The sequence below is a fragment of the Dermacentor andersoni genome, chromosome 10, assembly GCF_023375885.2.
Source record: "Dermacentor andersoni chromosome 10, qqDerAnde1_hic_scaffold, whole genome shotgun sequence".
Classification (NCBI taxonomy): Eukaryota; Metazoa; Arthropoda; class Arachnida; order Ixodida; family Ixodidae; genus Dermacentor; species Dermacentor andersoni.
This window is the reverse complement of record NC_092823.1, coordinates 131,825,607-131,848,162: the sequence shown is the minus strand read 5'-3', so window position 1 is coordinate 131,848,162 and position 22,556 is coordinate 131,825,607. Positions and strand designations below refer to the sequence as shown.

The window sequence follows — 22,556 nt, the reverse complement described above, 5'->3', positions numbered from 1 at the left end:
GGCAGAAGCCTGCTCCTCGCTGACAGCATCCCATCTTCGCCGCCAGTCTATATGTCGGACGGAAGGACAGCGCAACGGTGGAGCGGAAACAATACGGCTTCATTTAGCCATCAACTTAGCCGCGGCGGGCGAACTGCCCGGTGCTGTGTCACAGGACACTCGGATGCCGGCGCTATTTGAGCACAACCAAAGGATGATAACGCTTGCGCCGCTGCCACGGCGCATGCCATGGCATGCCAGCTGTGACGTATCATCATCTAGGTGTGCGACGTATCAGAATGATACGCTTGAAGGCGCATATATGTAGCAGTAAGGACATTTAAGTAGCGGTCAGTGTTGTTTCACTGCGCAATTCCGCAAAGAACAGAGCCAGTGATCAGCACATCTGTACCGGAAGTACCAGACGGTCATACATGTATATACGCCGATTTGTTGTAAATATATGTGGTCCTGTGCTGAGCCATACCGGACTTGTCGAGGCTTCCGTGATTATCTGCCCACACTGGCGCCGCGAACGCGTGCAAAATCTGTTTTTCTCTCCGAGTTACAAACCAAGCTGTATGCTTTCAGAACTATACCAGATTAAAAATTATGGGGTTTTACGTGCCAAAACTACTTTATGATTATGAGGCTCGCCGTAGTGGGGGACTCCGGAAATTTCGACCACCTGGGGTTCTTTAACGTGCACCTAAATCTAAGTATACGGGTGCTTTCGCATTTCGCCCCCATCGAAATGCTGCCGCCGTGGTCGGGATTCGATCCCGCGACCTCGTGCTCTGCAGCCCAACACCATACCCACGGAGCAACCACGGCGGGTTATACCAGATGAGGCCACATTGGCAAGAAATGCCTCGCCAGCACTGAATGAATGAGAAGTGCGGCGAAACGTTCGAAGGTCGCCTCCCGTTTCAAAGTGCTGCGTGACTCATGTGTATGCGCCTTGACACTTAGTAATAAAGTAAACATTTTCGCCCTTTGCTCGTCTATGCGGCAAATGAGCGCTGCGGGAGCGATGCTTTATTTTCGCGAGGTTGAAAAGAAAGAAAGAAAGAAAGAAAGAAAGAAAGAAAGGAAGAACGGAAAGAAAAGTCCGCAGACGACGGAGTTGGTCGGCTCACTGGTGTTTGCTGAAAGCGTATAGCCGCCGCGCGTGTATGTAGTGTGCACTGTGCACGGGCTCGCGGAGCGGGGCGCCCTCTTGCGGGCGCTGCCGAGGAAGCAAATGGGTCGCGTAATTTTATGCTCAGCGGCAATTTGTTGCGGAGCGCGAGAGGAGGGAAGACGGGCAATCAGCCTAATGGCCGATGTCTGCCGGCCTTGCCTCCACGGCGAGCAGAGGACGACGCTGGCAGGGTGACGGCGTATTGTGCACTTCGCCCGAGAGTGACGTCACGAGCGAGCATCTTTTTTATTTGCCCTGTCCTTCATCTTCCCCCCCCCCTTTCCTTCTCTCACTCTATTGGTCTGTTCATCGCAGATTTTGCGGACGCTGATCGTTTCCTTTCCGAAGGAGGTCGTAAAAACGGGGTCGCGATTTGCGACCTCTTCCTTGCATAGTTTGCACGATTTTTGTTTACAGTGCGTACGATTTATACCAGTCGTCTCTTAGAATTGCTGCGTTGTGTCATGGAAATGCAAAAGTCTTCAGGCACGACTGACCTTATAGCAGAACGCTCAGAGCGAAGAATACACGCGCAGGCTTTCTGATGCTTACTTCTGGTAACCTGCACAAGGGTAAACAATTTAATTCACTTGAATAGTTAAGTGTGACTCTGAATACGATTAGCATTTTGTTACTTAGTGCGTGTATACGAAACCTGTTCGACCGAATCTTAAGTCAGGACCGTTGTAGAACAGGTGGCTTCAAACTGCTTTTGTAAGGCCTGAATCGTTCACCTTACGATTAAATTATCGAGTTTTACTAGCAGTAACCACGATATGATTATGAGGGACGCCGTAGTGCGTACTCTGGATTAATTTTGACCAGCTGGGGCTCTTTAACGTGCACCTAAATCCAAATGTACGAGCGTTTTTGCATTTCGCAGGCCATCGAAATGCGGCCGCCGCGACGGGGATCGAGCCCCCGACCTCGAGCTCTGCAGCGCAACGCCATATATCCACTGGACTACCGCGGCGGGTGCCTTGAACCTTACAGAGTCTGACCGCGAACTCGAGTTCACCTTTATTTAGATAATGGATGGCAGATCCAACGCGCTTGTTGGAACGTGCGTTAATCGAAGGCCGGTTAAAACGCGTCAATAAAATCCGATGTTTTTTTTAAAAAAGACAGGCGATGCGGTCAACGTTATTTTATTTCTAACTATTAGCGATGACCTGTCCCCGTTCTTTCCCCACCGCAAGAAACCTTTAAATGCGTAAGCATTTCTATGTCTACTCATAGGGGAAACCCGTCCGTCCGTCCGTGGGTCACGTAAGACGAATCGCTATAAAGAACTTAATGTATACCGTAAATCAAAATAAAATCGAAAAGAGAACCTTTGGTGATGGCGAGTTTCGAACATACGACCCCACGCTCAGAGGGCGAGTGTCTTACCCACTGGGCTAAACACCGATTTTTTTTCTTTATTACATGTGAGCAGAATCTTCAGCAAAAGAAGAAAAACAAAGTGCTGCAGAAATTTGAGGTAACTGAAAAATTAGAAAGTCGGGCAAGCACGTGCAGCGTCCAATAAATGCATCCAGTCTGGCGCTGTTTCTTGTGCAGCGTACACACTACGAACGTAGGGCAGCAGATTCCAAAAAAAAAAAAAAAAACGAAAAAAAAAACGACCGGTTGCTTCGCGGTGGTTCAGCGTGCCTGTCACACATTCTACTGCGCCAAAGGCTACGTAGGCCAAGTACCGTGAACACGTCATATGGTGGGTCAAAGGGATCTTTAAAAGGTAGGAAATGAATTGTGTACGGTGTGATATCCAAATATTTTTGAAGTGTTCTTTGGAAAATGTCCCAGAAGAATGCGCCATCCCTACAGTCTACAAAAAAGTGATAAATCATTCAGCACGTGGACACAAGCGGCACTTTGTCGACCACGGCACAAAGCAGCCCCCTTTTAATAACCAGGTTTTGACAGGAAGGGTTGCCCAATGTAACTTGAAAAAAAAAAAAAAACTTTTGCTCCCAAGAGGCATGATCATTTGACGGACACGCTTAAGTACATCTAGGTAAGAACATTCCAAATAAGGCACACGATAATGGGCAACAGAAAACAATGTGTCTAGTGCAGCAGAAATTTCTTTACGGGAGGCAGTGCATGTAATCCATACTAAGGCGAGCCTTAAAGGGACTGACCATTGGCCAGAATGTGTTGTGAGACGTTGCTGAAAATGAAATGACCGTGATTTATATTGATAGAATCGAGCACGCTGTTTGCGATTTAAATAGGAATGATATTTTTAATTGGCAAATAAAGTCTCAAAAACCAGTAAGTGGCGAGACCTGGTGGTGAAATCTTGGTACTTCGGATGTATCCTATGAGATTACTCTGCGTAAGTCGGCTGTTAATAAATACCGCATAATTATTGCTTAAATTGATGTTGCTATATGATTAGTCACTTGCGCTTTATTGTGTGCTTCGGAAATGAAAAGCGCACGCATGGTTACGGCAACACGTTGAACTCATTCCACCACACGTTGAACCACATTCCCCACCACACATTGTACCTTTGCCTCATGTATGAATATGTAAACATTGAAACACTGTGGTGAAATAAACTCCAACTCCAACTGCGTATCACGTGAAAAAGCGTTGTTTTGTTTTCGATCCGATTGGTTTCGTTTTGACTGGTTAAATACCATGCAAAGAACTTGGACAGGCAACCACGCAAACACTTAGGTATTATCGCAAAAATACTTTAACATTTCGGAAAATATGAATAGCACGAACATTGGCTTGATAAACAAAATAACACTTTCTCATAGTCACGACCGCACTAATTGTCGTCTGCCTCCCACTAACGCTGACGTATAATCGCAGTGTATAATCGCTGTCACGCTCACTTATCACCATTTTCAGCCTGCTTCCAGTGAACGACTACATCCTCACTGCCGATAGAAAAATTCTGATAAAAAATGTTCCATGGCGTTTTACGCGTTAGCACTTCATGATTAGGCGCGCTGACCGGTAAGCTTTTCATTGAATGAAAAGAAATCGGTACCGCGAAAATTGGTTGTCAGTCCCTTTAAGAAAGTCAAAGCCTTCAAGACCTCCTTCAAGAAGCCCCAAGGTGGTGCATCTATGACAGATGATGACGCAACTATTTCTGGAAGGTAATTGGCTAATCGAAGTTGTAACATCTCTCTTAGAAATGGACTGTTTAATCACGTAAGAAGAATAACCGGGAGACAAGTTGCCTAACAAAAATGTGAACTAGGCCAAGACCCCCCACTCTCAAGAGAAAAAAGAAGGTTATCACGCCACATGGCCTCAACACGTGAGCTCCATACATAGGTAGCAAACACACGATAGAAAGCTTGCAACCTAAGCCGCGAGCAGTGTAATACCTCCACGACATACATAAGCCGAGCTACTAGGAACACATTGCAAGCTCGAATAAATATGCACAACTGCCACCCCTGCCAGTTGTTAACCTTACGTTGTACTACTGAAACTTCCGATGACCAGTGTGGGTTACTACTGCGATATTGAGAGAGGGGTACAGTTTCTGTCAGCTTCTGGCGCTGGGCTAAACACCCATGCTTGCACAAGGTGAATATATATGAACCATATGAATGTGTTGTACCGGCGGTACAAAACGAATGTTAAAGGAGAAGTGTTTCTAAGAAGGCTTTGTTGAAAGATTTGGTGATGGTGGAATAAAAACCCTCTAGGACCATATGTAGAGCCGACTTGCAGCATTCTAGACATCAGAAAAATTCCGAGTTATGCGAAAAGTTAATGCCAGACACGACACATCCTCGATGCGTTTCGGTGATCGCGGGATGCACCTTCCGTTGGAGCGTTCCTTCACCGACCGAAATGTCACCGATATCTGACGTCTTATGCGCTTAACGTCACGCACCACGCACAGATAAGCAGTCAATGGGTTGATAAAGAATGAAGAAGGGTCATATGGGTCTTATCACGGTTGATAATGGTTCGACGCGGATTGATAAGGTGCTAAAGAGCGATGAGGTCTTATAATGGCCGGAGCGATTGGAATAAGGGTAATAAGCACCAATAAGGATCCGATCAAGTCCGAAACGGTTGATAAGGACAGATAAGAACCGATAAGGGTCGGATAATGACATATAAAGATTGATAAGGGTCGTATCGATTGCGATAACATTGATACCAACCAATAAGGGTTCATAAGCTCGAATCGAGCCCAGTAATGTTCGAAAGGAAATGCCATCAACGCCGATTTATCTGCTTTTTGAGGCGTGTTTTAAACAACTTCGACAGCCGTAGCGTTCAGACCAACTGGAATATGTTTGCTGCAAAAATTTTTGAACGAACAAACAAATACATCCCACTGCGCACCCTTGCATGTAATTAAAACACCCCATGGTATAACATCCATCTCAAGTGCCTGTTTAATAAAAAGAAACGTCTGCACAAATCAGCCAAACGTTCACCTTGCATAAACCAGTGGACCAAATACAAACTGGCGGCAGATGAGTACGTAGCCGCACTTAAACAAGCCAAGAATCACTTTCTTGGCAATACCTTGCCATCAATGCTTAAAACCAACACCAAGAAATTCTGGTGCGTCATTAACCCCAAGGCGGATGACATCATAACCTTGATTGACAGCTCTGGAAATGTTATTGCAACTAATGAATGTGCGTCCGCACTTAATGATATTTTCATGCACAACTTTTCATCAACTACAGACATTACTCTTCCATCCACACACGACTACGATTACCAAGCAATGTTTCCCATAACCATTGAACCAGCAGGCGTCATATCAATTATCTCATCTTTAAAACCGTCTTCGGCTCCAGGACACGATTTAATAAACGCGAAATTTTTGAAAAGCACTAGCCCTTACTCTTCCATTTTTCTGGCAACGATATTCCAACAGTCGCTAGACAAGGGTTTTTTGCCTGCTGAATGGAAGGTCGGGAAGGTGATCCCACTCCATAAGTCGGGTGACAAGCATTCTCCATATAACTACCGCCCTATCCCGCTCACTTCCATTCCATGTAAGATGTTAGGACATATACTTGCCTCTAATCTTGCTAGCTTTCTTGAAACTAATTCATTCTTTTCACCATCGCAACATGGCTTCCGCAAGACATATTCATGTGAAACGAAACTAGTTTCATTTACGCATAAGCTAAACATCATCCTTAACCACTCTTCAACTGCCGACTGTATATTTTTAGTCTTTTCGAAAGTGTGACAAAGTGTGCCATAATCTTCTAATGGGTGAGCTGCATCGAATTAACATTGATCCCAGACTGCTTGCATGGCTCGACTGCATTCTTTCTAACCGTTCACAGTTTGTCTTTGCTAATGACTCAAACTCACAGCCAAGCAGAGTACAGTCCGGCGTACCTCAAGGGTCGGTACTTGGTCCCCTCCTTTTCTTAATTTACATAAATGATCTACCCTCTTGTGTTTCCTCTAACATCCGTTTATTCGCCGATGATTGTGTAATCTTCAGGGAGATAATATGCGACACTGATATATCTTCTCTTCAATCCGACCTTAACGTTATTTCTACTTGGTGCCATTCATGGTCAATGGAATTAAATATCAAAAAATGTAAATTTATGCGCCTGTCCAGAACTTCTAACCAGCTTCCTTCTTACTATGTTAATAATATCCCCTTAGACCCTGTTTCATCCTACAAATACCCATATTGGTACCCATATCACTAGCAACCTCTCTTGGTCCATGCACGCTACGTTCGTAATTAAAACGCTAACCACATGCTGGGATACCTAAAACGCCATTTCACTAAGGCACCGTCTTCCCTAAAGTTAATGCTGTACAAGTCACTAGTCCGCTCAAAGCTTGAGTACGCCACAGAAGTTTGGGTTCCCTTTCAGAAAAACCTAATTCACTCATTAGAAATGGCAGAAAATAACTCTGCTCGTTCCATTTTTTCTAATTATAACCGAACTGCCAGCACTTCTGTAATGAAATTAAGCCATCTTTAGCCTCTCGCCGTAAAGACCTTGGACTTTCACTTTTTCATAAGATATTTCATCACCCTTCCCTTCGCGATGAACTTATCTCCCCTCCTCAATACATTTCATCAAGGTTAGATCACAATAACAAAGTTGGAATTTCATTATGCCAAACCAATGTCATGTCTCATTCATTCCTTCGGCGTACATCTGAGTGGAATCGCCTACCCGCCTCAACCGCTACTATTGTTGACCATCAGCACTTCATGGCAGTTTTAGGTAACATTGTATAAACAGGAGCATTTCATTCATGTTTCTGTACTACCAATTGTATTCACTGTGTTGTATTACCATAACACTGTATTACTGCACTCAGGCACGTACCCAGGATTTTTTTTCGGGAGAGGGGGGCAACCCTAGGTAACTCTTTCTATGCAAATGAGGGGAAGTACAAATGAGTACAAATGTGAATAATGCCCACCATTCGCCATAAAGACGCGTAAACCCGCAAAAGAGAATTGTAATAAGGTGTACTTCACAGGCACTCCTGTGAGACACACCTCTCCTTTACTTGGAAAACAAGGAACCACATCAAATGGAGATGCGCATGACAGAAGCGCAGGAAGAACGCTGCCAAGAACAAGTAAACAAGCGAAAATATAAAATTAAGATTTCTAGTAGCGTTTTTTGAATTAGCCTTGGAAGAATTATAGAGAAATATATATGATTGCGGAACACTCATAGTTCTTTTGGATCCCTCGTTTACGGCTCTTCCAATTTAAGTGCCAAAACCGACTCGTGTTCCTATTCGGGAAGTTGCGTAACGATGCGTGGTCACCAGTCCCGTACAACCACGTTGAGCGCAGGACGCTCCGGTTCTAGACGTACTGCGCCCACCGCGGAAGGTTAGAAAAACACTCACATTAGCACATCAGAGAAGTGGCTACGTCAGATGGCTCGACTGATAATTGTAGAAGCGTGATTCAAAACACACGGAATTATTTTCCACTTTTGGCGGCGTTTTCTCGAGTTCCTTTTTAAATAAAGAGATTTTGATTCATAAATATTTTCACAAACAACGGTTAGTTAAATTTGTTAATTTTCACTTTTCCTTCCTCTTCGGCTGTTGCCTGGGCTCTCTCCCTTAGCATAGCGCTTAATTTCTCAACTCCTTGCAACACTTCTTTCCAGTTGCCGATTTTGCACAAGTGCTGTACAATTCGTGAAAAGCCAGACGAGGTAACAGGTGACAATCATATTGCTTACAGTTTTAACGGTTATTTCATAGTCTGATGGTGGACGCTGTTTCGGATTATTTTACTTTTCACCTTATCTAACCCATATCGCGGGCATATCCTTCCGAGGATCTGCCAGCGTCGCGGCGAGCCGTCACTCGAGGAAATAATGAAGCAAAAGGAAAAGTTAAATGCAACTGGCGTTTTCTCCGGCAGCAACTGGTTCCACGATCATACAGACCAGCTGACTACGAGCTGAATCCCTTTCCTGGTCCCTGGATCGGTCTGAACGAAGAAGGTTGAACTAACAAAGCAACAGCGATGCGCGTGATTGTTGAATAGATGGTGATAACTGAATGCATCTCGATTTAATCGTGCGGGCACCGAATCGATGAGAAAACTAGCCTTCACACCCCAGGAAATGCCGATAACTGCAGCCATCCAAAAGGAGCGATAAAATTGACAACCATTCCACTCTGTGAAAATGGAATGGCAGCGACAGCTGACGACAGTCAAAACTCCCAAACGAAAAGCAAAGTGATTCACCTCCTCCGCGCGTCAGCCCGACGGTAGTGCAATACCGGGCCTACCCGCGGCGGAGGTGAATCAGGCGTTGAGCTGCGACATCTGCTTTTGGTGCAGAGTTACGGACTTGTAAACTTCGTGCTTCAATTTTTTTAGGCTTATCAGTTTTAGGAACTTTTTTTGTAAAAAATTACAGGTCTTAAATTAAGGTTATGCTTTTACAGTCACTAAAATTTAACTTTCTCTCACAATTGCAACAAATTTTCTTCAAATCGGTTCATCGGTTGTGTAATAAAAACATTTCGGCGTTTTACGTGTATTTGAATAGAGAAACGGTTGGCGCCGAGCTAAAGCTTCCTCTTAACAATGCCTACCATTTGAAGTACGATAAGTAGGCGAAGCATCCCGCCGCTGGATAGAATACCCACGACAGGTGTAGACTGCGTAGAGCTGTTGGCACGTGCTGGTACACTTACCTTGCGGTCTGTACCTGCTCAATTAGAAGCTCTCTACAGTAGCCTATACTGTAAAAGTATAAAAGAAACAAAAACGCAAACATCCCTATAGAAGAATTTTTAATGAACAGGTTATGTACAATATGAAGTACTAAATGAAACTGAGAGTGTTTTTCTTTTTTTGTTTCTCAGAAAGAATGACTCCGAGCACATTCACTGAAAGCAAAGCCTGTAAAGGGCGACATTAGAGATCGGGTATTCCACACAGTGTTCGATCTTTTTTTTTCTGTTTTTAAGTGCGCGTTGAAACCGAATCAACGACATCACTCGCAACATTCGCATATGAAAGGGCTTTCGAAACCGAAGTTGGCAGTTCGCGTCGTGACATCATCAGCACTGCATGACGAATATTGCACCGGAGGTGACAGCAGAAACAAACTTTTTATCGCTCAGTACATTATTTGCGTCAGCCACCGCGTACTGTTTGTTCATAAGATCACCATTCAATATGTTTCAAGCCACCGAATAAGGTATACAATGGTTAGAATACGAACGTAAAATTGCGCTGATATGGAATTTATATTCACGTGCTTCTGTGGCGTAGATTAGAAAAAAAAGTCAAATTTCAGCAAAACAAACATACAAACAAACAAACAAACAAACAAACAAACAAACAAACAAACAAACAAACAAACAAACAAACAAACAAACAAACAAACAAACAAACAAAGAGAACAGAGCATCTTTCATTTGATATCAGTATCAAATGAAAGATGCCTTTGCTTCTTCTTAGGCCGACATCTCTGCCTCTCTGTAAATAAATATCACTCAATCTGTTTTGTTTTTTTGCCAAAATGCGACTTTTCTTACTGTCTACGCGACAGAAGCACGAGAATATCATATATACTTCAGTGCAATTAATCATCTTTAAATTTTTCACACAAACTGCCTGTACCTACTTCTGTAAACTTTGTCAATACGCGATGACACTGTCCCTGTGACACTTCAACGGATGTCATATGTCACCGCACAAAATTGCACATAAATTGTTTCATGCGACGACAGTTCAGAAACTAAATTTGTACTCCATGCAGAAATGACAGCAGTCATGCAGACCTTGCACTATCTTAATTTTACAGCATGACCTGCGACGCAGAATGCAGCTGCTTTCCTAATAATTATAACTTATTTTCCCAATAACTATCGGTTGTCCGTTTACGTTCGTTCAATCGTGGGCAATCGAAGCACGTTACTTATTGCTCAGTCGTACTAAGACGCAGTCCGTGTATATCTAAACAAAGCGATTACCTCCTAACGGTACTTGTATCATGCATTTCAACTCCCGGTGCGAAAGCAATCGAAATCTGCCTCGCCTCACAGCAAATCGTCACAAGAACTTCACAACAGCACCGGCAGAATGCAGAATGAACTTACGAGATAAAAAGAAAATGCATGAAAATGAGAACTGAATAAATAACATCCTACTACGCTACGTTCGATCGACGTGTCACGCTCATCGAAATGGGCGTTCGCCCCGCCTCACGAGGAACGGGAAGCGACTTCGGCGACGATCGAGGCCATTGCATGCACGCGCAAGCGTCAGTCCAGAAAGGCCATCACTGACTTGAACGTCGGTGGAAAACTGCTGTCGTACAGCGACTCAACGACTCCACTGTGACTCGTGAATGACACAGCAAACCCTGTTTGAAATTCGCAGGGCCTGCTTGCTTCTTTGCTACTGCTCTGACCGATAAAATTTAGGTTCCTGCTCAGGCAGTCCCTTACAAACCACACACACGTGAAATACTGGGCGAAAGTTAAAGGCCATTCCTCGAGTTCCTTGCTGAAGTTAGCAGACGGAATCCTCGAGCTGCGATCACCCAGTTACCATGGTTAGGTTGGGCCTGTACACCCTTGCATTTTTCCCCGCTAATATCGTGCGTCATCGCCATGATCACCTTCATGCGAAGCAAATTTTTGCGCACTCCCGTCACTGTTAACCACATAATATCGTTCTGCCGCTTCTTACGTGTACCAGAACAAAGCTACCGGAGTGTAGTTCTGCTGTAACGCCACTACTTCCCCAAAAAGTTATGGAGGTAGGCGCACTGGAAATGATTCCAAACGCCAAGTTGCGCACTTTTCCATAGTAAGGGCGTTTGTGTGGGTAAGGGACGCAGGAAAAACTGGTTCATCCGGCTAAACTGCGTGCTCGTTCGCTCCCAAATTTTGCGCAGAGGTTGCATTTTGGGGTGCAGTTCAATACAGTCACGGGACCGTGAGTAGTTCGACTTGTCACCTAATTCGAACGCACTGAAAAAGTGCCCAAAAATAAAAGCATCCATTGCTTTGGAAGAAAAACTCGTTTAGTTCGAACGCGAAAGTAAGCCGCTCCGGTTAATGCGATCCCATCCCCCGACGCCCCACCATGCGCGGTAGCTGCCATTAAAAGCTAGAAAACGCAAGAATTTCCGCAGACGGCGCTACTGCTTCCCTAGGTGACGAAGGCGACGGCAGCAACCAGTCCTGCAACAATGATGACTTGCGGGGCGCCCTGCATGATGTCTCATTTGGGGATTCTGTCAGCACCGCCAACAGTGCTGACGTCTGTGGGCTCCTGACCGACGACGACAGGGATTGTTACTGTAATACTACATTCAACTAGTCCGCGGACACGGACAGACCACTTGAAGCTATAAATAAGATATAAATTCGTTTATTTTATAATCGTTTGATAATTCAACCTTTCGGATAATTCAACCCAATGCGGCCGTCCCACAAAGGTTGAATTAACGGGAGTCGACTGCACTAGATTTATGTTCAGTAGTTTCTCGTTAGCTGCAAGGTAATTTTGAAATACGCGTAGTCTTTGCCACATTCTAGACCGGAAAAAAGCGTTCACTTCACCGTAGAGAACATAGCGCCATATTTCATATGGGAAACAGATCGCACTGTGTTTTGCGATAAGAGTGAACTAACAGATGGCGCCAACGTCTAGCTGCTGCAAACATTTATATATCTATGTCTCCTTTGTCTGATATCTCCACAGAAGACAAACACTTCTCACATATTTTTGATTAAGCACGAAAATAATGCACCCCAGCAATTAAGGTAACAAACAAACCGCACGGCGATTTCATATTTCTATGCAATATCTGAGCGCGAACGAGCTAATGGTAGAGTCGGAAGAGCAAGTTATACAGCTGTCTTTCTTCTTTACGTAACCCTCGCGTGATATCTATTGTTCAGTGTAAGGCGAATGAATTTGGAGAGATTGCCTTATATCCCTATACTGGTTGAAAAGTAGTTCCGGACCTGAACGCCTCGCGACAGTGCGGACTCGTGCACTTTTGCAGACCGACTACGGTGTAATCTGAAAAATTGTATGCCACTGCTGTGTTTGACGAATCCGGGAAAGTAGGGACGACTAGAATCGAGGCAGCATTCAGCATGGTGGAAGAACACAAATATGGCATTAACCTCGGCTGGCCGGAGCAGCCGACGCAGGGCGCACGACTAGTAAAATAGCGTATAATTGTGCGCGAGCATGACGGTGAGAACGTCTTACCGACTGAGCGGCGTTTGGTACACTGTATTGACCAGACAAATATTGCAACCACGTTAAACGGCTGGAGTGACTCCAGGGACTCCACCTCACTCAAGCGCTGGAAATTTTTCGGTCAGCAACGCCTTACGGCGTTTCGTGACACTTCGCAGGCAGTTGTCGTGGACAATGCGCTTGGGCGAACATTCATTGACTTAATAGACTCAGCAATTTAGAGTTACATGTGCACTACAATGTATCTCGTTGCGTCGTAGCCCATAACCAAAGTCTCGTCCCATTTGCGATAGGTGGCGCCACCTGTGTTTTCAAACATGGCGGCGCCCTGCGAGATCGCGATGCCATCGTTCGTAGCCCGTGGGCCTTTGCGTGTCATGCTTAACGGCGATGCGCTCCACGTTCCTCGCCGCGGGAGGCCTAGCGTCACACCACGTAAGGTCGGTAGATGAGGTCTGTGCTACGCCCCGTGGGCTGGGAACACAGCGACAGCGCCATATTGGAGTCCGCCAGTCCCGGTGACAAAGCCACGTCCGGCTCGGCGTCGCTGTTGGCCCCGCGCGACGACACACTCTCACTGTCCTGCTGATGGTGATGCTGGTGCGGCTGCTGGAGTCTCAGATGGAGGTCTCGCGCCACCGGCGAGTCCGGGTACTCGACGCCGCTGTTCAGGGGTAGTCGGTGCTGTGGAGGCTGCGGGTGTCGGTGCGGCGCTTGCTGCTGCTGCTGCGCCTGTTGCGACGGGGGCGGCTGGGAAGTGGCACTGCCCGTGGACGGTGCCGGGCTCTGCCGACACTGGTCGCCTCCTTTGTCGGCAGCTCGCGCCTTGGCCTCCTGCTGCGCCTTCTTGCTGCGCTTCCATTTCATGCGCCGGTTCTGGAACCAGATTTTCACCTGAAATGGAGGAAACGGCTCCAAATGAGCACTGACCGACTCGGACGTCCAAAAGCGAAATTTGGTCCGCCGAGGAAAAATAGAGAGTAACGCCGACATGTGTATCTCGCCGTGGATTCCGAGCAGCCAACTACATGTACCTACGTGAAGTGCCAGCTTAGCTCTTTACAGTCGCTCTCTCCCACCACTCACCTCCACTTTCATTTGCGCCTTTAAAACTTTATCTCCGATATTTTCTTCACTGCGAGATGCATTATCGCTAGAAATCCTTTTTACACACATGCTCAGGGCTTAAGCGTGCGTTTGAAAGCTCCGTATGTTAGTTCTAAATGTGCGCGCCGCCGTATGAACAAAACTGCAAAATAGAAATTGACTTGCGCGCCAGAACAAACGGCGCCCGCCGGACAGTCGGGCCTTGCGGACATGCGGAAACCCTGCACCGATTTTGATTAAGAGGAAGCTTTAGCTCGCGCCCCACTCCGAGGCGGCCTATTCGAATACATGTAAAATGCAGAAAACGATTTCATGAGATAACCCCTGGACCGATTTTAATGAAATTTGTTGCATTTGAGAGAGAAAATTTAATTCTAGTGACTGTTGGAAGCGGCATTTCGATTTTGGGAGTGAACCTTGTTAAAAGAATTTTCGAAAATTCGAAAGTTCGAAAAAGATATAGAAGCACGAACTTTACACATTAATAGCTCTGCATAAAGAATAGACATCGTGGTTCTGTAAACGGCATCAATTAGACCGTTAAAAGCGGACAAATTCAATATGTTAATTTACATCTTACATGAATTTGTTACGTTGCGTACAAGGGTTCTGCAGAAGCTGTAGTTGTGCATTATTACATTTTTGAGAATCATGTGTGACATATCAGTTTTGTTCGCTTTAGATGTACTATCAGATGCAATTCACAGAATTGTGATATCATTTTTCCTTGCTGAGTTAGAGTGTTGTAAGCTAGATAGTTTCGTTTTCTGAAAATTTTCAATTTTTGCCAGTTTTTTTATAAAAATTGACAACAGAAATAGAAGTTCGAAACCAACAGTCACTAAATTTTAAGTTTTTCTTTTAAATGCAACAAACCTCGTTAAGTTTGGTGGAGTGGTTGCCGAGAAAAACGAATTCTTCTTTTACATGTATTTAGATAGGAGCATTCGAGCTTAAGCTCTCTCTTAAGTCTGTTACATTTAAATGTGCAATTTAGATCCTAGCGACTGTAAGAAGCACATTCTTATTTAGGTCCTCGACGTTTGAGAAAAATTCTTGAATATTCTTTAACACACGCGCACACACGCGCGCGCGCACGCACGCACGCACGCACGCGCACACATGCACGCACACACGCAGTTTTAAATCTAGTAACTGCAGGCCTGTGTCGCCAGGAGGTTTTTAATGGGAGCAGGTTTTAAACTTATTTAGATGTGCTGATGATCTTTTAGTGCTTTTAAGTAATGAGGGTAAATTTACATCCGCTGCTTTTATTTTAGAAGCTTTTAACAACCAAGGCCAAGGGCTCATTTTTGCCCATCAACTTCCTGACGACACAGGCCTGCAGTTGCTAGATTTAAAACTGTCTTTTGAAGCTGGCCACGTCTGCTGGACCTATCAATCGCGAGCCATGAAGCAATGCTGCCGTACGATTCCGCACACTCTAAGGTGTTGAAGCGAGCAGTTGGCAGGCTTTGCTTGGAATCGGCTTTGCGGAAATCGTGCGCACACCAAATGCGGTCTAGATTTACGAAGCAAGTTGAACGCCTTTTGGCAGCTGGTTTCCCTTTGACAGTCGTCAACGCTATAGTAGAGACTCTTCTGCAAAAAGTAAAGCTTGGAGCACGAAGGGCGAGAGCAGAGGTCAAACGACCGAAGATAAGACCAGAGGTTATTCCCTACCTACACAAGGTGTCACGCAACCTTAAAAAGGTTGCTAACCGTCATGGTAACCGCTCTGAGAGCAGGCGGGGCTGCCGCACGAGGCATAAGAAGCCCTTTGTTGAGTGCTCCAGAGGGGTTGTTTATGCAATTCCCTTGCACCCTTGTGGGCAGCTCTACATTGGACAAACCGAGCGTTGTGTGAATGACCGTTTAAAGGAACATGCGCAAAAACTAAAGAAAAAAGAGGATAAGGGCGCACATTTGGTGGCTCATGTTAGCGCGTGTGGTTGTGACGCTCGATTTTCTGCGACTACTATTCTGGGCAGGAGCGGCAACGCCTCTTCCAGGCTCGCTTTTGAGGCCTTCTTTATCAAGAAGAATAGAGATAGGTGTGTAAGTGAGCCTTCTATCACATTACTAGATGCCGAATTTAACTTCTTGCGCAACCGCCTTTGATGTGCATGTACCTGTTTCTCTTTTGCTTGGTATGCGCATGCGTGACAAGAGGATATGTATGTACTATCCTTCTTTCCATTAAACAGTTGTGAGTAGCGCCTGTCCTTGTCCGCCTTTCTTGTTTCCGTGTTTTTATAGCGCTAAGTTACTACTTCAAATACACCTAATAAACATACATGTAAAGCGGACAAAACTGATATATTATACACTACTCTGAACTATATCCCTAGTTTGTGCATAGGACTTTTGCAAAACCCTCATAAACATATAAGAAGTTCACGAAAACAGTGTATTCATTTATAAACTTTGTCTGCTTTAAATGCTCTAACCGATAGAGTTACATATCTACGATATCTGTTTTTGGTGCAGAGTTACGGATTAACTTCGTGCTTCCATTTTTTTGAACTTACCACTTTTGTGGGATTTCCGTAATAAAGTCCGGCATAATTCACGATTCTGACTTGTTCAGTCCCTAGAATCTAACTTTATCTCTCAAGGCAACAAATTGAATTAAAATCGATCCAGCGGTTTCCGCATAACAATGTTTCTGCGTTTTATATGCATTTGAATGGGCGGCATCGGAGTTAGCCTCGAGCTAAAGCATTTGGCGAAAACTACATTATTACAATATTATGGCTTGGATGCTATGTACTATGACTTGGAGTATACCATAGCCCTAAAGCCATAAGAGTTGTTCTTGTTGGGCTAGTTGGCAAATCATTTCCATTAGAAGAGGGCCCCAAACAAACACACGTACCCAGACAAATATAGAAAAGACAAGTGTCTCGCCTCATCTGGTCTTGTCTACACTTCTCAGTGCACCTGTGCTAATTTGCGTTCCTCTTCTACACGTAAAGTGGTACTTGTGATTCCGAAAGCTGAGTGCCATGACTTCCTCTTATTTTTGTTGCGCACCTTCTTCTTTTACATTGTGACCATTTCTTCTCTTATACAGTACGACGGACGTGCGCTTGCGAACAATAAACAGCTGACATTTGCACAGTTTTTCATCTTTGTCTCTCGCGTACAGAAGCAAGTGGAGTGAGCCGAATTATGTCTCACCATCATCATCATCAGCCTGGCTACGCCCACTGCAGGGCAAAGGCCTCTCCCATACTTCTCCAACTACCCCGGTCATGTGCTAATTGTGGCCATGTTGTCCCTGCAAACTTCTTAGTCTCATCTGTCCACCTAACTTTCTGCCACCCCCTGCTACGCTTCCATTCTCTTGGAATCCAGTCCGTAACTCTTAATGACCACCGGTTATCTTCCCTCCTCATTACATGCCCATGCCCATTTCTTTTTCTTGATTTCAACTAAGATGTCATTAACTCGCGTTTGTTCCCTCACGCAATCTGCTCTCTTCTTATCCCTTAACGTTACACCCATCTATCTTCTTTCCATAGCTCGTTGCGTCGTCTTCAATTTAAGCAGAACCCTTTTCGTAAGCCTCCAGGTTTCTGCCCCGTAGGTGAGTACTGGTAAGACAGAGCTGTTATACACTTTTCTCTTGAGGGATAATGGCAACCTGCTGTTCATGATCTGAGAATTCCTGCCAAGCGCCCCCCAGCCCATTCTTATTCTTCTGTCTAAGGTCTAATGTTTGTCTAAATAATGTCTAACTATAACCAAATAGATACCGTCCAACCGACGATAGTATACCGACTGGCGCAGTTGAAGGCCTGTTTTGTTATGCTTACCTGTGTCTCAGTGAGCATGAGGTTTGTGGCCACCTCGAACCTCTTGGGCCTGGAAAGGTACTTGTTCATGCGAAACTGGTTCTCCAGCTCCAGCAGCTGCTGGCTAGTGAACGCCGTCCGCGGACGCCGCGTCTTGCCCAACAGTGCCGCCTGCGGCTGGCCTGCGCGTAAAAGGAGTGCGTATTAGAGAGCTTCACATTAGAGCTTGTTTGCAAGAGTGCGTACACCTCTTTTTTTCGGTATAACGCCACAGTACGCACCAATTGATGAATCAGCAAGCTGAACTGAACCACACTGTAAGCGCTGCTCAAGTGCATTAGTCTATATACTAGGCTCAACACCTACAAACTTGTAAGTCCTGGTGCTAACAGCACAAAACGTAGACGGGACACGAGACGAGAAGACGTCTCGTGTCTTCTCGTCTTATGTTTCGTCTACATTTTGCGCTGTTAACACCAGGATGTACAATCAACAAGCCCAAGCTGCTATTCTAGCGAAACATGTAAGTGCAGTCCTATAGGGCGAAGTCTTACATCGTGGCCCACTCAATTCGGAGAGCAACGACGGAACAGGGCTCTCCGTGGGTCAACTTGCGAATAGCCAGTACTATCCAGCGGCCGTGCCAGTACAGTGACTGCGCGCTTATTTCGCATTCCATCCCATCTCTGAAGCCGGAACGAACTAAATAAAGCCCCCGGTACGCTTGCTTGCGACGGAAAGACTCGCGCTTTCGTTCGAAGTAACTACGTTCTCCACTCGTCGCCTCGTATCAAGCATTTGTGCTTGGTCTGCGTGCACCGTGCTTGGACACACTCCGAGTTCCTCGAGCGACGCTCGCCGCCGCCGTATTATTGTCACGTATCGCCGCGGTCAGCAGCAAATGGTCCCCTGTCCAGAGCGAATCGCAGAACCCGAAGCGTCAGGAAAATTTGACGCGGCACCGCAGTTTTCCGTTTGCCGTCGTTTTCGTCGCTGGGAAAATTTCATCACCGCCCACTCTCGGCGCCGGCGAGTGGAAGAGCGGTGGACGTTGCGATGGCGCACTTCCCCGAAGCGGCCGTGCGAATGCGGCGACGAAGACGTGGACAGCCTGGCTGATGTTCTCAAGCGCGCGGTGATGCTGCGAAGCGTTCTGTACGTGCAAATAAGTACGTTTGGACTGCGGATGCAGATGACGACTAAGACGCGTCGTGTCAGCTTTCTTTACGCTCTGGGATACAAGAGAGGTGCAGCTGTAACATCCGCGCAAGGAATCTTACCAAAAAGAACTTGCGTGGTGCCGAGAAATGTGCCTTTGCGATCAAGAATTTGTGCTACTGAAAGAGGCAGGCGTAAGAACATGGACTCCAGAAGGCACGAAGAGGACAACATAAACACCAACTATTAACTGAAAACTAGCCATGTTCGTTGTGAAAAATAACACAGATTAAAAAGGAAAGTTCCGGTGTGTTACGTGCCAAAACAGCGATTTGATTTTGAGGAACGCCGTAGTAGGGGACTCCGAATCATTTTGACCATACGGGGTTCTTTTACGCGCCCCCAATGCACGGTACACGGGCGTTCTTGCATTTCGCCCCTGCCTAAAGGCGGCCGTCGTGGCCGGGATTTGATCCCACGACCTCGTGCAAATAACACAGATTCCACAAATTGTGATGATCAATCGGATGCGAAGCATTTCGCAGGTAGCTGGCTACCCTGCATCGCTTGTAGTTACGCACAACGTTACAAGGTGGACCAACGTGTTAGCGTTAGGCGAGCTTTGATGTATCTGACGCAAGCGTTAGATGTGTCTAACGCAAGCGTGTGCTTGACGACAGCAGCAAGACGATGGTGAGGACGACGGCATGATTTCTACTCTCACTGCTCGACGATGTGTTTACGACATGCCGATTATTGGGTTCTACATGGGTGCCGGACGAGCGCCCACGAGAAAGAAACCAGTGACTGCATGTTATGCAACCGTACGTATCTATGTCTATGCCATGTGGTCTATGTTAAAACGACGATGGCCTTTTCCCTCCGGTGATGGAAGGTTAAAACATTTTTGACCTGGGCCAGTTGTGAAGGTGTCACAATGCCACACAGCTTCTGCGTAACTCTAGCTTCTACAAAAAAGTGCTGAAGAATGTGGGCTGATCCCGAAGGTAGCTCAGTCTAACACAGCACCACAAAGCGCGATCTGCCACGAGGGAAGAATGCGAGAAATCGGCAAGTGACGCAAGAGCCCAAACGTCTCTACCGTTTCAGACATCAAGCGCAACGCCGTGGAGGCTAGAGAGACTTTTTTGCAGTGGCTGCGTTCACACATGGAGATAGTTCGACGTTTTCTTACCGCAACTGTGCGAAGCTGCATTGAACGAAAAAAAAAACGTTTTATTCTTTACAAACAAGCAAACTGTTGTATATAGTTGCTGATTCATTGTTTTAGGTCAATTTGCTTTCCGTTGTTTTGCTCTTCGAGTTTTTTTATTTGCAGCCCGCCACGGCAGCGTCACGTGCATGCTCAAGCAAACGCCGTTGGCGCGCAGCGAAGCGTAGACGGAACAGCAACAATGTAGAAGCCTGAGAAATAAATGCGTAGCATAAAAAACTTTTGCTGAAAGAGAAACCAGAAGAAAATGCCCTTAATAACACGTCCGCAGGAACCGATGAAATCTCAATACAGTTAATCAAAAGCTCGGTCCAAAGAGCAAGGAACAACTGACTAATGCCACAGAGCCAGTGATTAGAACGAAGAAAATTCCGGCTGGATGGCGTGACAGCAAAGCGAACCTCATCTACAAAGGTGATAAGGATAAGACGAGCTTGTACGGGCCAGTTACGGTAACATCCGTGATATGTAGAATAGCAACGCAAGCCATAACATTAGAACTGTCGAAGTGGGTGGAAAAAAAATATGCACTGGGCCAATTACAGAATCGGTTCAGACCAGGCAGACGCTTAGAGGAAAATATGTTTGTAGTAACTCAGTGCATAGAGGTTTCAGTAGCTGAGAACAGACATTTGTGGATAGCATTTCTGGATATTAAAGGAGCCTACGATAACGTAGACAGGGAATTGTTATGGTATATTCTCAAGCCCGGCCGCATTGATGGCGGTTTTGTGGAGTAGCTGAGGGATTTTATATATATATATATATATATATATATTTGAGAACCATGCATAATACATCAACCTTTATATGGACTATTAAAAAACATGGACCGTTAGATGCAATTGACAGAACTGTGTTACCATTTTTCACATCGCTGAGTTACAGAGTTGTGGAAATGATACTCTCGTTTTCTGAAAATGTGCGCCGTTGAAGAATTCTTATTGCCATATTGACGGCCTCAATTGAAAATTCGCTACTAACAGACTCTAGATTTTAGCTTTTTCTTTGAAATAAAACAAACCTCATCAAATTTCGCGCGGTGGTTGCCGAGGAAAACGATTTCTCCTTTTCATGTATTTAGACAGGAGCCCCGAGCTAAAGCTTCATATCTTAAGCCTGATTTAAGGTTCATTGCTACAACTTCCTGCTTAGACGGTACTCTCAATAGCGATGTAAAAGGTGAAAAACGGTTTGCTCTGGAACCGTAATTTTAATGTTTGCCGATGAGGGTGTCACGGTTAATACAACCAAATTCATTGGAATAGTCAACGAATACTCCGAGAACGTAAAGGTTATTTTCGAAACCATTCAAGATTAATTCCTCTTGCTGGAGTTCTTTCTCTGAAACGATTTTCGTGAAGCCTAATTGTGAATTTGTCATGATTTTATGCCTTGCTATAAAAACATTCACTTTTGAATGAGCAATTTTTTTCGAGACCCTTGAAAAAAAAAAAGCGATAATAGATATTGGCCTGTAGTTAGTCATGTCATTTCTATCCCCGTTTTCAAAGATAACAGATACATTGGCTGCCTGCATTCCTCGAGGAAACTTCCCCGACAAAAATATTAGGTTGAAAACATCTTCCAGAACAAGGCTTATTGGAATACCTGAAAATCGCCTGAAAAATACCTAGCTTTACATATTTATGGTTATTTTTTCCGAGTCGACAGTCCGCTCTTAATGCCGCGCTTAGTAATGACCACGGTGGTAATGACGCAACTACAGCGCGATAAACGAGGACAAAAGTTGCAAAGCTCAAAGCGCGGGCTAATAATTTCTAGCTCTCAACTCATCTCATAATGCAGAAGACACTACGAGTGAACTGAAACATGTCCAACTTTCTATTGACGCTTTACTGCACATGTGCTTCAAATGGCTGCTGTTTACCAGCACGTTTAACAAGGAGAGGCTGGATAGTTGGTGGTCGATATTGGAATGCATTATGTAACCGCGCAAACGACAACGCAGGAAGAAGGAAACACACACGCAATTTTCCGAGCAGTTGCATGTCTTATTGTTTTGCAGTCACCCTGTCACGTCAAAGCCGGCGATAAGAACTGACATACACTGAGAATTTGCCAAATCTTCTGATACGTCATCGTCAGAGTGCTGAAAACCCCGTACAAGAGTTCTGTTACTTTCTTTTCGAGCAGTGAGTTATCCGCTGCGGAGACCGGTCGTTTGCATATATAAGTTTACTTTGGTGTTCCTACTGTTCAAAGGCTCCACATTCAAGTTTACGTTGATGCTTTTCCAATACCTAATATTTACTACATACATTTTCAAAACTTAATATACAAGAAGGCTTGTTTGTTCAAATAACTTTCTCGATCCTGCCAAAAGTGGAAAACAAACCGCCTGTTTTAGTGCCATCTCCA

The 22,556-nt window shown here is 45.2% G+C and overlaps 1 protein-coding gene across 1 annotated transcript in view; it reads right to left on the bottom strand.

Moving 5' to 3' along the window:
* Positions 1-11,589: 11,589 nt before the first annotated feature.
* Positions 11,590-22,556, bottom strand: part of LOC126545075 (uncharacterized) — a 115,987-nt gene continuing 105,020 nt past the window's right edge. The window contains exons 2-3 of the mRNA XM_050192765.3: positions 17,804-17,964; positions 11,590-13,769 (exon numbers count right to left, since the gene is read on the bottom strand). Coding sequence (XP_050048722.1) covers positions 13,302-13,769; positions 17,804-17,964 — 629 coding nt within the window. The 3' untranslated portion in view covers positions 11,590-13,301. The remainder of the gene's footprint in view (positions 13,770-17,803; positions 17,965-22,556) is intronic.